This window comes from Monomorium pharaonis, chromosome 7, assembly GCF_013373865.1.
Source record: "Monomorium pharaonis isolate MP-MQ-018 chromosome 7, ASM1337386v2, whole genome shotgun sequence".
In the NCBI taxonomy this organism is placed as follows: domain Eukaryota; kingdom Metazoa; phylum Arthropoda; class Insecta; order Hymenoptera; family Formicidae; genus Monomorium; species Monomorium pharaonis.
The window spans coordinates 12,195,164-12,212,403 of NC_050473.1; the positions used below are offsets into that span (position 1 = coordinate 12,195,164).

General features: G+C 44.0%; 1 protein-coding gene across 1 annotated transcript in view; it reads right to left on the reverse strand.

Moving 5' to 3' along the window:
• Positions 1 to 17,240, reverse strand: part of LOC105832356 — a 41,272-nt gene that overhangs the window by 23,097 nt on the left and 935 nt on the right. The window contains exons 4-12 of the mRNA XM_012673215.3: positions 17,026 to 17,190; positions 16,739 to 16,943; positions 16,511 to 16,635; positions 5,079 to 5,345; positions 3,420 to 3,686; positions 1,690 to 2,021; positions 1,001 to 1,532; positions 376 to 770; positions 118 to 247 (exon numbers count right to left, since the gene is read on the reverse strand). Coding sequence (XP_012528669.1) covers positions 118 to 247; positions 376 to 770; positions 1,001 to 1,532; positions 1,690 to 2,021; positions 3,420 to 3,686; positions 5,079 to 5,345; positions 16,511 to 16,635; positions 16,739 to 16,943; positions 17,026 to 17,190 — 2,418 coding nt within the window. The remainder of the gene's footprint in view (positions 1 to 117; positions 248 to 375; positions 771 to 1,000; positions 1,533 to 1,689; positions 2,022 to 3,419; positions 3,687 to 5,078; positions 5,346 to 16,510; positions 16,636 to 16,738; positions 16,944 to 17,025; positions 17,191 to 17,240) is intronic.

A 17,240-nucleotide genomic window follows, 5' to 3' on the forward strand; every position in this document is an offset into this window, starting at 1 on the left:
TTAAACTTGTATAAAATAACGCAAGCATAAAGTAAAAAATAATTGAACAAAAATTAATTCGTCAAATATAAATATTTTTATATTTATTAACTCTTTATGTGCCAAAATCTTTCTTACCAGAGTTTTCTTGCGCAGTCTATTTTTCTTTCTGCGGAATGACATATTCCTAGCTATGCGATCGTCAGAACACATAAGAGTCTCTTCTAATAAAGTGGATGCGGAATTATTAAATGATTTCCGTGGTCCTCTGTAATGTAAACGATATTCGATAATAAATTCTATTTTTTAAATACACGGAAAAATAACATATGGATTAGTTAACCAATATAGAGTGAAACTCAATTAAAGTATTCCGGTAATTAAAAATGTACTTACGCAGCATCAAAGGATACGGATTTGCTAGGTAAAGTCGGGACCAATTGATGCAGCGCAGTCTCGGATATGGAAAGCGGATTGTTTATCTGAGCTAAAGTAGGATTATCTGCGATTTGAGAGATACAAGAAACACTCCATGGTCTAGAACCTTTCGCTTTTTGTTTCGATCGCATTACGACCTTCGGCGTATTCTCATCGGGAGGTATCTCGTTAACAGGAGTTTTCTGGACGTGATCGAGTATCTCTTGTGAAGGGGATTGCGATATAGCGAGAGCCCCTTCGAATCGGCGATAGGTCGCGACGCTGCTCTGTAAATCATCCGACGATATCGATTGTCTTTCTTCATCGGATTCTTCGGTCGTGTATTCACCACTGGCGTCGCAACTATCTAATGGCTGTAATATAACGCGCCGTTATACGTAATTATGCCATCTTTTTTATCGCGTGTTACATCTATTTGTAAAAAAATTCGCAATAATAATCTTTAAGGAAATAGTATTTTTACACAAAAATTTTTTATGCCACTATGATAATAATATTTGATTCGAGATCTAGAAAAAGAAGATTCGAAGATATAACTCTGTTCGTTCCGGTTTTCTAATTCTAAGAAATTGATCTGACTTACCTGCGATCTGCCCTCGTAATTTCTCGACGTATACTTCAACCATTCCTTCACGTATTTAGCTCGATGATTATTTGTTATGTTTTTCTTTCCAAACTCCAACTGCGGAAAAGTACGCGAGGCCGTATATCTTTCTTCACCGATCAAGTTCTCAACTTCTTTGATCAACCTTTCGATACTTGATTTGTCATTCTTCTTTTCATCATCGCTATCCTTTTGTTGAGCTTCACGGTTATCATGTTCCGTTTCTTTTTCGTTAGCTAAACTTTTTTTCTGTGCAAAATGCATTTTTTCTGAAAGATCAACTCGCGGACTCTCGCCAAAGTCCAGACGAACTACAACGTTCGTCTTTCGCTGCTCCGAAATGACAAGCGAGCCATTTTGACGGGCAGGAGTGTAAGTCCACTCCTCCTCGGAGGAATCGTCCACTGTATTTCCGGACGATTCCTGGACTAGTTGACCACAATCTGCCTCGGAGTCAGTGTCCAGATGCTTAAAGTAGAAGGTAGCGCAATTCTTCGATTTTCTGTCAGACCTAAACAATCAGGAAACAATTTTGGCGTCGGTTAATGTTTCAACGGAAATCAAGGATAACTAGGGAAGTCGATGAGTTGTCAGTTCCCGAACAATCATAGTTTTACCGTTGCGAGAGATAGAGAGGTGGAATAGGAAAGAAAGAAAATGCGACTCACGTGTTGAATGAAGCAGCCTCATCCGTAGCTCCACGTTTCACAAGTTCGCTCGTCCGTAGATCGTTATTCGATTTTTCAGTACTTTCGATTTGCACGGTGCTTGCCGCGTCGATTTCGTCGCGCGTCTCCTGCATCGCCGCCGTCGACGTTGTTATCGGCACGGTGTCCGGTGTGGGCGGCATTTCGTGTTGCTCGTTGTCGCTCACGCCGCTATCCTCGACGTCCCCCTCTTCTCCCCGATCCCCCGCGATAGACGTAATGGAACTAGTGGCCTCTCGTTTTGCCGGCTCGTCGGACCTTGCGTCCATCACACACAGCTGACACAATTCATCCTGCGTGTCGTAGAAAGCGTGTGGACCAATTATTGATAACGAACATGGTGCACGCATTATCACTAAATGCTTGCTTGAGAAGACGCGATAAACGATCAATTATCAAACGAGGTTTCTAGGAGATTAATTTCATTTTTCCTTTTAATGTTATATCGTTTTATTCGAAAGCGAAATAAACATTGAAATCATCAAGGTAAGAAAAACTATCTCGGGACTGATGAAATGTGAGTTTTTAAATGCTACACGACATCGGTGTATTAAAGTGAAAGAATGATCTGAACGTGCATGGGTATCTAATAATTTCCCCGAGTGCTAGAAGATCTTTCGCAAGATCTCTGCTCGACACGGACGTCACGGGGAGGTTTTTGTTAGAAATTCGACCGCTACTTTTTGTCAAGATCATCGCCCGGCGTCTGGCGTACAGACTTCTCACTGTACATGCGTGCCCGATTCGTTTTACAGAAGCCGTTCTTCTTCGCGGCCTTCTAGACTTAGGTCACTTAACACATTCGAATACGCGGCTCTTCTCTAATCTACTCGACGGTACTAAAGTGGTAGTAACAACGCTCTCTTATCTTTCGTTAAGGCTAAAAGACGGCTTGGTTCAGTTGCTCTTGCAGTTGCGAGATCCCAAAGAGGAAACATAATTCGCCAGACGTATTTTACTCGCGCCCATCGAGGTTGATTAAGCGTTAACAAAAATTCCCATCTATCACAGTAATATACGACGACGAATAATTAATCACGGTAAGAACCGCCCATTATCGTTCGCATCGTTCGAAAGAATGCCTACGGTACTCGTCTCAGAGAGTAGAGTTAATATTTCTACGCATGAATCGCGCAGCGCGTGAAAATCAGGTCAATGACTTGTAATAGTCGCGTTTCGCGACAGCAGAATGGAGAACAATAGCGGTTGTCGATTCGTGGAACAACTACGTAGACCGCTTCCTGTCTTTTGCAATTACTTGCAAAAAAAAAAAAACGCTCAAGAAAAACAAAAGGCGCAAGAGTGTAGATTTTTATACGCGATATATTTCAGGAGCGTCGCAACAAAGACGACTCACTCCGTTTGATCTAAATATCTGTGCTTTTTTTTTACGCCGATATCATTGCGTGCGATTGAATCACTTCTTATCTTCCTCAGATTATTCCGCTATCGTCCCGCTGGGAGACAAATATAACTTCTGTCGGTCGCGTGATTCATTCCCGACGTGATTCCTAATATTTCCATAACGACGGCTCGCCGCTGCTCGCTGCGCGGCCACGACGAAGCCGCGGGGACGACGGGAGCAACGGGGAAACGTTTCCATTCAAATGCGAATAAGGGACCTCGATCGAAATCACGTAATTGAACTCGCAAGGTCGTCGTACTGACGCGCTCGCACTGAATTCACATACCTCGAAATACGATCCTTCGCTGATGGATTGATTCTCGGAAAAGGCGTCGCTGTCGGACTGATCGGTCCTCTCATTGGAGACTGGATGATCGCGGTACTCGGATCTCGAGCGCCGGGCGACGCGGTTCGCGCGTTCGGTGCGGCCCGAGCGAGCGGACTGTCCCGGCGATTCCGCTCCGGAGCCACGCGATCGTCCGCGGCTGAGACGGGGCTGTTTCGTGACTGGTTCCTCGTCGCTGTCGCTACTGCAGCCGTAAGCCACGGCGTTCTGAAATATTAAATCAAATCTCTTTTACTCGATAATCGCCCAACGCCGTTGCGATTGGCGACATAGCTCTTTCGGATTAGCAAATTTCTCCTGCCGTCCGCGATATCTCTACACCTCGTTATCGTGTTCCAAAATGTTGAGCCTCAGTACGCTTCTGGCATACGAACACTGGCACTTATCTCTGTTTAAAGTTATCACTTACTATCAGTACGACTGTACGATACGACGCGGTTGGAATTGATGAGAGGGAGAAAGAGAAACGGAGCCGTGGTTAGCTGAGAACGCTTGACGTATTATACTGAGTTATTCTGTCCAAAGACCGGATCTTGTATCTTCGACGGGATACCTGAGACAGGTCCCATAAAAGAAAATCCCTCGACATTTTACAGGTTTAAACAGGCAAAGGGCTAGGGTAGGGATAACGGTCGGAATGGCAAGCAAGCTCGTAGAATACGTATGGCGCGTTTGCCAATTAATATTCACAGTCGACCATGTCATTCGATTAATACTATATGCATGTTGTGCAATTTATTTAACGACATTCAATATTCCTTTTTACATCAAGTAAATCTTCTAGATCGACTTATCTCGCTCGTTTGTTTCATAAACACTCACGTAAATTATCAAACTAATTCGATCTCAAATTAAAATTTTCATTTTATCAGCGATCTTTCTACTCGGTCGATCGATGCGTAAGCCGTTAAATTTAATAGAAGGAAAGTTATTGCGTTTCATGAAGGAGGAGTGTCTACGCGTTGAGATTAGAAATATCGATTTGCTTAGAGTTTTCTTTCTGTAGCAACGAATAAAACGTACCGTGGCCGTGGCCGCTACTCAATATATATATATATATATATATATATATATATATATATATATATATTCTTAATGGCCGTCAATTGTGAAGCATCTCCGTCAATTGCAACCGCTAACACAGATTATTGCTCGGCTCCACCCTTTATTTCCTGACATCGCCCATTCGCTCATCCTCATCGATCGATATTTTGTCCGACGCGTTTTCCCACAAGTTTCAGTTTAATTACTACGATCCGGCGCAGCGGGAGGAATGAAATACCGACGAAGTTTAATACGAAGCGGCGGAATTCAGCACAGAGTTTCATATTTTAACTGTGCTTTATCAACGTTTTATTTGTATTTTAATCACCTTTACGCGTTTTTTTTCCTTCTTCTTTAGGTATTCCTCTATTTGATTGCACTTTGTAACTTTAAATTAAAAAATCACGCGGCAAAAGAAGGCCATAATTATCTCTGAGAAAATTTAATGCCTCCGTTTGTAAGTATGCCGTTTAATCGCGTCGACTCTTTACATCTCGAGTAAGATATAGAGGTATTCCTCCGTGAAAGGCAAGAGACGAATAATAGAACCGTTACCTTATTTCTTATATGAGATACGAGGGTCTCGATGTGACACTGCCACTCCAAGGCACGTAGAAACAGAAGATGCCAACGTCGCTCCAATGATCTTACTATTCGCAGAGGCTGCGAGGATTGCTGCTTCTTCCCTCCTTGCGGTTCCTGTTCCTGTTCCTGTTGCTGTTGCTGCTGCTGCTGCTGCTCCTGATGCGTGAAAACTTTATCTCCCAATTTGACAACCGAACTAACGATACGCCCGTGCGCCTCTATATCTCGTTGGAGTACCTGCGTACAGAAATTTAACACTCTTGTTATTATCTTTGGATTAAAAAAAAAGTTAGCACAGAAAACAAGATTTAAATTTAAATTTTAATTGATCTTTACATAGATTACAACACACACACTAACACGCACACACATCTAGAGCCACGAGAGCTATTAGAAAACGTAGTGTCTAGATGCGCGAAACGAGTGATTATTCAACGACACCGATTATGATTAATAAGTCGACGAGGACCAGCGGATACGCCGATCAGTGCCGGAGGAAAGTAAGCGCGGACTTAGGAGCGTGTACCGTGCAAAAACCACGAGCCGACATCGCGCGCACGCCAACCAGAACGTAAAGGTTAAATGTGCGCGTACAAAAGAAACGGTTAAAATTCTTTATTACTTCCGCGAAGTGAGTCAAGCCGCCGAGCCGACCGATAAGTCCAGGTGGTTCGTTTTCTCTCTGTCTCTCCAGGTGACATTAACGCGCTCCTTCACGAATCGCGCCTCGAAATCTCCCGAGACAAAGGTGTCGGAATATCACCTCCGTCCACCGTGGCCCGTATTAGCCCACTTTCTCTGATAGATTGCATATGATTATGTGTGATTGTTCTACTTATCTCGCGGTACGACGCGGTCGCCGGTCGTTCCGCGAGCAAGTCGCCGTATTATCGCAAGGCAGTTTGCTTTCACGCGGCGCGTACGGCTACCCGCGCTCGAACGACCGGCGCTTTTTCCTCCTTCTTTTTTCCTTTTCTTTTTCTTCCTCTCACGTCGTCTCATCTCCTTGTCAATTTCTCATTCGAGGACAAAAGGAACGGCACAACGACAGCGAGGAGCAGCCGGTCTCGTTATGAAAGCGCGGATATCTCTCCGACAGGATGCGAAGTGCGTGCACGCATAAATCAAGCTGCTCAGCTTGGACAACTCTATTCGCGGAACCTTGCTATTTTGCTATTGGAATCAGTCTCGGGGGGGGGGGGACAAAAGAACAGATTCAAATTACGCAATTACGGGACGTCGCGAACATCCTACGACACGAAGGCACAGTCAGAGTACAACGAATCTTTCGACAATCATTTTTAATCCTACGGATTTTTATTATTCACGCGAAACAGTGAAAATTTGTTACAACTAGCTTACATTCATAGTTGTGTGTGGTTCTCATATAAGACAGTCTTAAGATGTCGCAATCAAAGACGCATTAGCATCTCAAGAGACATTAGTAAGAGTCTTGAAATAAGATTCAATTATATGAATACGATACTGGCTTATGTTTTCCTTTTTATGTCTAACTTTATGATAATTTCTTCAAATTCAAGGATTTACTAGACTCCATTAATTTACATAACTCCATTGATTTAAATTGATATTATTTTCAGGTTTGTGTTTAATTGTTTACATTAAACGTTCAATGTTTTGTACAAAAAAATTAATTATTATATACTTATTATTACAACACTTATGATTTTATTATGATTACAAAATATTTATGCTTCATATAAATCGCAGGTGCTAATATACCGTCAGTTTTTAATTTAGAAAGTATGACGTACGTTTCGGTAATATTTTAAGATATCCATGATGTTTCGCGCAAATTATTTCATGCTTTTTAAATAGTGACTCACGTATGTAATAGCTTATATCATCAGAGAGAGAGAATATATCATAAGAAGGAAGATATCGCCTCTTATCGATATTGATCTGTTTCATCTCATATTATATGAAAATTTGAAAAATATCGCGATATCTTGACAGAAATCGAACTACTTCCCGACATTCTTAGCGCGCGTAACATGTATGTATGACCGGAATGTGATGAGGAACAAGTGAATTAACTCGTGCGTTAAGGAAGTCGTAGAGGAATAAAATCTATATAGCGCCGCGATCTTAGCAGCGGGCGCGCTTTCATGGGAAAGTTTCGCGACAGATATTAAAGAATCGCAAAGAGCGAGTTGCGCCATGCACGCGCGCGTACGTGCGCGAGCGTACGTACGCCGTGAAGAGAAACACGACCAGCCTTATCCAAGGTAGGGTGTAATTTATAGTTGAATCCATAGCAGCGAGACGCGCAGCTGCATGATGTCAAGCCGGCGCGCGAGGACGACGGGGGGACGGAGAGACGCTGCATCGGTGGCGGTCCACGAATGCCGATTGCCGGTCGTTATTGACATTCAGCGATACTACGGTAGTTGCACGCCACGGCATGGAACATGCGACGTGCTACCAGTCACAAAATATTCCGCTCATCTACCAGATTTGGATTGACGTAATTGACAGACATATTCCTAGATCTATACTTATGGCCGTAAAATTTTTAACAGCCGACGCTTATACCATCCGGGGAAAAGAATACAAGATCTTGAGAAAGACGAAAGGGTTCTCGCGCATTATTGCGATTGAGAGCGAGAAAATTGCGGAACTGAAATCTATAGATTGAGAAATGGGGAGCGAGTAAAAAATACAAAGGCCATATATAATGAACAGAGTTGTGCGAGGAGAAAACGATTTCCCTACAATTATTCACGAATGAAATATGCTCGGCGAGATTATTCTTTTCCCGAGATGGAAACTAAAGGCAGGCCGGTTTTCCACGTACGCATAGGACGCGCGCGCGCGCGCACACGCGCGCGAAGCTCTTCGACTGGTTTCCATCCTACTTGTCAGAATGTCGTCGGCTCATCTCAAGTTGAAGGCCCCGATGTTGACGGGGCAACAACCTTGGCACGTTGCGGCTTAGAAAAGCCATCGCGTTAAAAGAAAAAAAAGAAATCAATGTGAAGGTCGACCTGATCACTTTTCCTCTCGTCGAGTTTCGCTTGCGGCGACACGTGGTGAATTTTTTTTTTTGCGGCGGTGATATCTTCGTGGCAATGACATCGTGGAAAATATTACGCGACGCGCAACAGGAAGTGGCTTGCGCGGGCGAACGTAACGCATGACGATATAATGTCATGCAAGATGCGGGCTGGCTCTCAAAGACACGCGACGCCTGTCTCCCAGACACCGACTCATAATCCTGTCACACGACAGTGATAATGTGTCCTTATGTCGGTCGATGATGACGGGTGAAACCGGCATGTCGAATCACGCGAGAACTCGCGGCGATAGTAAAAGTAGATATAAGTTTACAACGACTCTGTGAGCATTGAATAATACAGCAAGCTTGGTATTATCTCATATTACGAAATTAACAATCGTAATTGCGGGAGACATAATTGAATTTCTACGTGACGAAATGGAAAATGTGGAGATTTCGCCGAGGCGGAGCCCCGACACGTTGAGATCTCCGCGTGATAAAACGGAGAATAAAATCTCGACGGACAGATTAAACAAGTCATAACTGTGCAGGACTTTACGTTTTAATCGAAAGCGCCAGTATCTCGAATGCCCGCAGTATAATGTATACGAGGCTTCGATGAATTAAATTAATAGTTGCATAGCGGATATGTTCTATTATCTAATACACGCGCTACAAAGCGATATCGGCCCGCCCGTCAAAATATTGCTAGGCAACAGCTTACAACAGCTTGGAACTTTTACATTGCATAAGCACGGACGTTTTGATTTTTAGAGCATGACCCGTCCATCCGTACATCGTTTGCATGCTGAGCGTATCGGCTTCGATCGATGGTAAACGCGCTGTAGAGATCAGCGTTGTAGCGTGACTAGCGAAAAATCGGAACGATATCACCGCAGAATGGAGATTAATCCGAGACGAACGAAGTCGATAACTCTCTGGGCGCGGCTGTACCTTCGAGCAATTCGAAAACCAACGCTGGCCGCCGCCGGATCGCTTAAATTGTTTCGAAGAATAGATCATTTCATGGTACGTTCTCTACAGGGTGTTTCATCTAAAGTGGGACATTTGAATACACGCGATGTATTCGTCCGTATGAAAATGTGAAAGTTACAAAAGTCTAATTTTCACGTAAGAATTTATGAGTAAAATGTTTCGTTAAAAAATTTCGATATATTCTGTAATAGCGAAAATTGTAAATTATTTTCTTCTGGGAACAGTTTTCTAAGTTTTTGTTTTTTTAATAAAATAATCAACGCGATTATTAGTGAAATCATAAGAGTGCGTAGCTACAAAGAATTTTCGACCGTGAAAAATAATGTATATTGCAATTGCTATTTTAAAAAATTTCAATTTATATATCAGCTAGGAAGATTCCTTCGTCGAGAAACGCCCCATATATTTTCGACGCGAAGTCGCAGAGGAACGCTGTTATTATCGCGTCGTCTCTTTCGATCCAGGCTGAAAGGCTCTATCGAGAAATCTCTTTCGGTATACAATCTAATCGTGATTTATCGGCACGCTCTGTGCGATGAGTAAGACTGTCTACTGCCACTGCCCGGAGAAAGTTAATTTGTCATTACTGTCGTTATGTTTTGCCATGTAAAATTTTTTTATGCACAACTTTTATACCATTTTCTTTTCTTTTTTTTTTTTGTTGATGTCCCCAGATAAATTTCCGCTACAGGTAAGTTTCCGCTACCAGGAAACGATTATTTTTCAGCGTTGCTTTATGCGCCCGATGCATCTCTCCGTCGACGAGCGGACGAGCGAACGAGCGAGCGAGGCCAATATTCATTAAAGCAGTTAATGTCCTGTTAAGAAAAGGACTCTTCCAATCTCCATCGATTCACGCGGCAGGATCAAGTTTCTACTTTGTGTGGGAAAGAGAAAGTGTACGCTCCGATACTAATTTCTTCACCTCCGTGTAGTCTTGCGTTTATTCCTGAAAAACGATGTCACGGCACGATGCGGTATGTTATTTGAGGTCGTGCTGGTAAACGTGGAAGGTTAAATCGCAGGCAAAACGTGGTAATCGACTGTGAGGCTCGGACCACCGGCACTTAGTGCGTTCACTAAGCGATTTTTACTTCCGCAACCAGCGGGACGTGCCGACGCTATCTGAGAATTCAAGATACCGAGGGGTAACTGTGTACAGCCGCTACGGCGGTAGTTTCACGAGTGGTCTAGCGGTAAGCCTCCCACATGGCACATTTTACAAGGCAGGCACGTAGAAAAATTACCGTGAATTCGCATTCGTATCACTCGCGCGCACTAATATTATCTTATCCCGGCGTAATCTTACGGTTTCTCGTTCCCTTTTGTGTAATTTTCTTCTATTACATATTTTTTACCGTACCCAGAGAGATATCGTAACTATTTCTTTTCTCTCTTCTATATCTTCTACGCTTCTTCTTACGTAGCTGTCGCTTTTTCTCTTTTAATTTATTTTATTTACACATGGTTTCTCTGTAATTCTATTTTGCAATTTTTACAATTTATTTTGCTACGTTTTTCCTTTATGTGTGCGCGCATTACTCTTTCGTTTTTAGAAAACTGTTCCCGAGGCAAAATAAACTACAATTGTTACCGCACTACTCCGAGATATTATATATTTGAAACGAATCGATTTATTACGCTATCGTAATTTAATTTTAACATATAAAAATATTTGAACGTGTTTTTGAAACTAAGATGTTTCTTGCGAGTCTGAGAGCCCCTGTGGCTTAAAGGATATACGCTACAAGTTCCAACTTGGAAATGGTGGTTACATCAATGTTCCTAGTTAACGGGTGACGCCAGGCGAGGTGAGTCAGCGCATGCATACAAACAAAGGCAAATGATATGATGGGCTGTAATGAAAAAAAAAAAAAAAAAAAAAAACGCATCAACTTCCCGGCAACGTGGTAATATTAACCTTCCGATTTACAGTCGCTACGATCAAAAGGTGTGCGTTTAGAAGATGACTCTTCTTCCAGCGGGGCTTCCTCAATCTTCTCTTTCTTCTCGAATGATCTAATAACAAGCTAAGCCGCGTACAAAATTCACAGTCGCAGGTTCCGTTCATCGTGATTCGTAAATTCTTTTTAGTAAATTCTTTTCACTTCGTGAAAAACCCCTCATAATACTTATAACCTCCCATAATACGTCATTTGCAATTCTCTCTCAACGCGAGAACAACCATCGCCGTAAGGCTTCGTTTTTTATGCAGCCGTCGAGCTGTAATATCTGAAATGCGTTGCAAGGCTTCCTGTGACTTTCAAATTATCAGACTCGACATTTATTTATAACGATCTCTCAAGTAAAATCCATTAAAAAATTCTTTTTTAATTACCCTCCAAGCTCTCTTAATGTTAAGCCGCTTATTAATTAAACCTCCGAGGAAACACTTACACTCGTATGTGGAACGGAATGCAAATTACGCGGGAGGGAGGGAGAGAGAGAGAGAGAGAGAAATATATACGGTTAATAATTTACACCGTGCAGGCAACGGCGCAATAAAGCAATCTCGTTCGGAGCGACAATCAACGGATTGGTATACGCGCACGTGCCGATCCCGCGTCCCATACAGCGCTGCGCGCCGCGTAATCGTAAATCTCGCGTTTGTAGAGCGCCATAAAAAAAATATTAGCCGACGAAAAATTTTCTATTCCCTTTCACTCGCAGTACACCGCCGCGCGCGATATGGTGACGCAAGCGCGACAGCACCGCGCCGCCGAGTTTCCATCGCGAGTATCCTCGCGCGATCGCGTATACATCGCGTGTGCGGGATGCATACTTGACGAGTGATTACAGACTCCGCGCGCGGAGAGAAGATACAGCCGTTACACGCGGGAATCACCCGAATGGGTCTCTCACCGTTTACCGATACTCGGCAATTTAGTCTCGTTTTAAATTCCGAGTAAAGTTTCGAGGAGGCTCGAGTTCTTTTTAATGTAATATATTTAAATTGCAGGTGTATTGGCGAGAACGCGAGTAAGATTGCATCCGGGACCTTCCGCTCGCAGCTACTAACCGAGTTATCCGGGCCGTCCTCACCTCGTTTCTCGTTTTCGCAGCCTTCTTACTGGGACCGCGTCCCACCGTATTCCACGGTAGGATAACTTTGGTTTTGTCAATGACTCGGATTTGCGGTTTCGCGAGCGTCTCATAAATTTTACAACGGGCTTTTCTAACGGCCTTTTCTAAAGGCTTACCTGCCTACGACCTGCCTACAAAGCGACCAATTACATATAGCCGATAAATCTCGTAAAGCTCGCGTATTATCGAACACGTTGCCGTTTTTAACCTTGAATCAAGATCGGTATTATTTTTATATGCGAATCACCTGCAATCTTATCACGAGTGTTAACAATTTTTTTATCGCGTGTTGTTAAGAAGATAACAAGTAGGGAGTTTACAAGTTCGCATAATGTGAACAATATGAAACATCGTTAAAAGTGTTGTCAACAATAATTGGGTGTCATAATATTATTCGATCGATAATATTTAAAATCAAGTTCGATAAGAATATCGCGCGACAATACGCGCTTTATCCGCGTGGTTTGACGCGCGCGGGAGATCGATTTGTAAAATCGAATTAAATGTAAACATTCAGGCAGCAAAAAGAAAATACCTCTCGCCGCTCTGCTGGTGCATATTGCGTTTTGCATAATCACGCGGATGTCGTATCAATCACGAATCTAATCTAACTTAACACGATATTACGCGATATGATAGAAAACGAGAATAATTTCCACCGGCGCGGCGCGCGGCTTGATCTTGCCGCGCCGCAAACTCAATCTATTTAAAATCATTTTACGGCCGCTCGTGAAAGAGATATCTTACGTTTCTAGCGTAGAGCTCTAATTTTTTTTTTCTCTCGGAAGGAGGCCGATCGTCCTAATGTCGCGCGAGTACGGAGTTCCGCGTGTGGTACGACGAGCGGCGGCCGTACGCTTCCAAAAATACTCTCGACTGAGAGTCCAAAAGCCGAGAACGGCTACTGTCCAGGTTGGCGCATTTTCTCTCCGAGTTAAAGGCGTCCGTCTGCGAATCGTTACGTCGGCGAATCGTTCCAAATATTAATTAGCCATTACCGCCGGGCGGACGTTAATGTCAAGCTCCGACTGATGTTTCGCCGACTTTCTCTTTTAAGCGGCGATATGCAACTGGCAAATAACCGGCAAACGAGTTATTTGATGATATTGTGACGTAAGCGCATTGTGGGCATCGATAGAAAGTCGAAAGAATAGGAGAAGGTACAATGCACCATTTTCCCTCCCCGTTCGCGCATAGATAATTAATTTTTTAATTTAATTCAATGACTAGCGATCCGGCAAGTAGCTTGATTACCGGACGCGACTCCGCGCGTACGACTGATTCCATAAAATTCCGCAAAGATCTACTTTCTCTTTATACGGACAATTCCGTACGTGAACTCGCTTGACCTCGAACGACCGACTTCAACATCCACGAATGTCGTTCAACCACGGAGGATCCACGCATCGCGCGCGATACGGAGTGCCGATGACCATACGCGGCGGAAAGTAATACGTGAAGCCGGAGCCCGAGTGTAATAAAATCGGAGCACGAACGAGGATCGATGAGTTCCCAGTATGTAATTAAATATATGATAACTATACGGATAGATCGAAACGCGCGCGCGCGCGCGCGGCTTCCTGGCTTCCATGATCTTAATCTCGATGATGGGCAGCTATTATTATTATATTTTATGTGCTTCGTTTTATCGAATACGCTTGAGAATGGACATAATGTCGAAGACAGAAAAAGAAATTCCAACGTAACTTTTTACACGACCGTTTTCCTTTCGTCCTTTGCCACGAAAGGAAAATTCAATATATATAGTACAATGACGGTTTCTCGTTCGAAAGGCAAGCACGATCGTAGATGCATTGACCAGATAAGCCCGATAGCGCTTGCTGTAATTGCTTCATTGTTTCATTGTGTTTTTCGGTGTAACAATAACGGGACAAATATCACAATGAATCTCAATCGTGCAGCACCGCGAGGGAAACTGCGGAATTGGCTCAAGGTGTTATCTCGAATGTAAAACTCCGACGAGAGGCAGAGATCGACGAGGGAATTGGGTTTCGGTTAGCAACAACGCGCGTAAAATATTGAGATGGATGCAACGAGTTCTCCAGACAAGAAAATATAGGAATCTCTCTCTCTCTCTCTCTCTCTCTCTCTCTCGCCGATCGTAACTCGGAACACCGACTTTCACGTTCTAAATTCCATTATCTTTACCGCGCGCTTTTTACCTCCACGTGCTTCGAAACAATTCCGTTTAATCGGCAGTTAAATCAATCACGGTGAGGCAATCGATACTCGGGAACGAGCTCCTCAGAAAGTCCCTCGTGTAATTAAGATGAGGAAAACGATAAGTTTTCCATATCGGGAGGTTCTTACCAAAATGTATATCCACTATGTCGAAGAGGAAGAACGGCGCATCGTTGTACGTCAGCGTGAAAGCGAGAGATAGCACGCGTACTCACAAGAAGAGGAGGAACCGCGAACGAAGGAGCGACCGAGCATTGGAGCACCACTGTAGAGCACCATTACGAGCACCACTCGCGAGCTTCGATAAGGAACCGCATCTTTTTTTCTTTCTTTTTTTCTTTCTTTCTTTTTCTTCCTTCACAGCCAGCACAGACGGACGACGAGACGGCGAGACGTGTCAGGGACGCGTCGTTTCTTTCGAACCCCCGGTTCTCCGCTTCCACGCGGCGACGGAGATTTCGTCGCACTCGTGCTCGTCACGACGCATGAATGACTCCTTCGCCACGCCGCTCCACGCCGCTTCGCTCCGCGCCGCACCGCGACGAGCCGAGCCGAGCCGAGCCACGCAGAGTCACGCCACAGAGAGAAGAGACGTTCGCGGCGACGGAGAAATCACGTCGCGTGGACCGCGCGAAGAGGTTCGAGCTCTGAGCGTTACCGTGGTATGCCTCGGACGGTTAGACGGGATGGACGGACGGATGGAAAAACGAGTAGGAGGCGAAGGAAGAAGGGGGAGAGAGAGAGAGAGAGAACCCGAGCGGCGGCCAGTTAGACCCCGTAGGAAGAAGAGACTCGTACTGGCTGACCCACGGTACTATACGATGATTGTGATCGTAGATGCCTCTCCGGAGAAAACGACTCCCGCTGCTTTTTGAAAACCGGAGGGACCGCTCGCTGGCTGGCCAGTGGTACAAAACCCACGCGCGCGTTGCACGCGAGCTACGCGAAGGATGCCGCGATCACAAATCAAACACAAAAGACGCGCACCATTTCCGTTTAAATATAGCGACGCTCTAGAAAAAAAAAAAAAGAGGGACGAGTACTAGAGAATACAAATGGAAAGAGAGGGAAGGAGGGAGAGAGAGAGAGAGAGAGAGAGAGAGAGAGAAGGAAGAACGCGAAAAGAACGAGAAAGCAGGAGAATAAACGTGGTGGGGAAGGAAGAGAGAAGAGAGGAGGATGAGAAGGAAGAGGGAACCTTGGATCAACGTGCTACGTTGTAACGTGCCCGTCCACCGGCGGCGACCGTGGAACGGCGAACTCTGTCGGCTCGTGCAGCCGGCAGGCAGCTGCTAGTCTCTCCAGCGCGCAGCGAACCGCATCGTTTGCGTCCGAACGCGGGCCTCGGCAAAGATCGGAGCCCGGAACAAAACAACGAACGTGAGCTACGCGCTCCGAGCTCCGACTGTGCTCGCTAGGCTCCCCACCCAAGCTGGGGACGCCATCGCACATCCGCTCCTCTTAGCCCCAGCTCCGTTGCCTTCGGCCGGTCTTACCCAGCGAAATTTCAGACCCCGCGGCACGTGCTCGGCCAACGCGGCATTATTCTTAGCACGTATTCCGCCGAATCGTGCCGCTTCCTAGCATTCCCGTTTCGCGGTTAACAATTAAATCGGTTAATAAACGGCTTGCCTCACGTGTGCGGCTAGTCGAGCTAATTCATCAACATATTTATAGTTTCCGTTCCGCCTTGTGCATTTTACGCTATCCAATTTACAAAAAAACAGGAAAACAAGAACAAACGCATGCGTAAAAATTACCTATGGAGAAACTTTGATTTCCTTTATAGAGACTCACGATGACTTTTAAATAATTCTTTATTATTTAATTTTTTAATAAAAGAAAACCAATCACGTCGAAATATATATATTATGTCCTCGTATAAAAGAGAAAAATTCTCTTCTCAGTCAGGTCGATACTTCAACGGTGAAAGGAAACAAAGAAAAATAAAAGGGACACCCAAAGGGACATCTGGCATATGGTCCGTAAAGGGTACCACATGGCGAAATTTACTAACCGATAAGAAAGAATAAGGAAACACTAACGACGTCATTACATAATAAATACTGTATATAACAATGGACAGCAGTACATTACTTACCATGTGCTCTACCGCTTTTTCCTCCAATTCTGGCAGAGTCCAATTAATATGGAAGCTCAAAGGTTGAAGACGCGACTCCATTTCTCGTAACCATTTCCTCAAACATTTCACTTCGCGCTCAAAATCTATTGAAACAAATCAATTACGTGTACATAGCGATAAACCGTATTTGGTTGGTAAATTGGCCGTATAACACATTCAATTTTTTAAAGTTTAACGGTCCATTACCTGCTGATATATCTGTTTGTTGACTAGATACTGGTCGGTCTATAGGCGCCATAATTTGCTCAACTAGTTCCCATTTTGCGTTCAAGTGATCTACACGCCACGCCACTTCGTCTTTTAAAGCAGGGGCGCGAGAAATTAATTTTTCCGCTTGCTCATTGAACAATTTGCGTCTGTACGCCTTGCGTCGCAGCTCTTCCATATGAGCCTGATTAATTCAATTTTTTTTAATCACTTTTATGCGTGACTTTTTATCGTATACTTAAAATGTTAGATTCATTGATACGTACTGCACGCAGGCTTTTGTCTAGAAGATTTTCTTCCTTAGAATAGACCAATTCTTGAAGAATTCTCAACCATGAGTAAAGCTCTGAAAATTGATTGCTGACTTCCTTCAAGTTCCACGATTGCGTCGATACGTCCGTTTCGTCCCATGCTAGTTCGCCGTTTGCTTCCTAAAAAACATAAAAAATAAAATTATTCAACGTTGTCTCATCCTAAATCC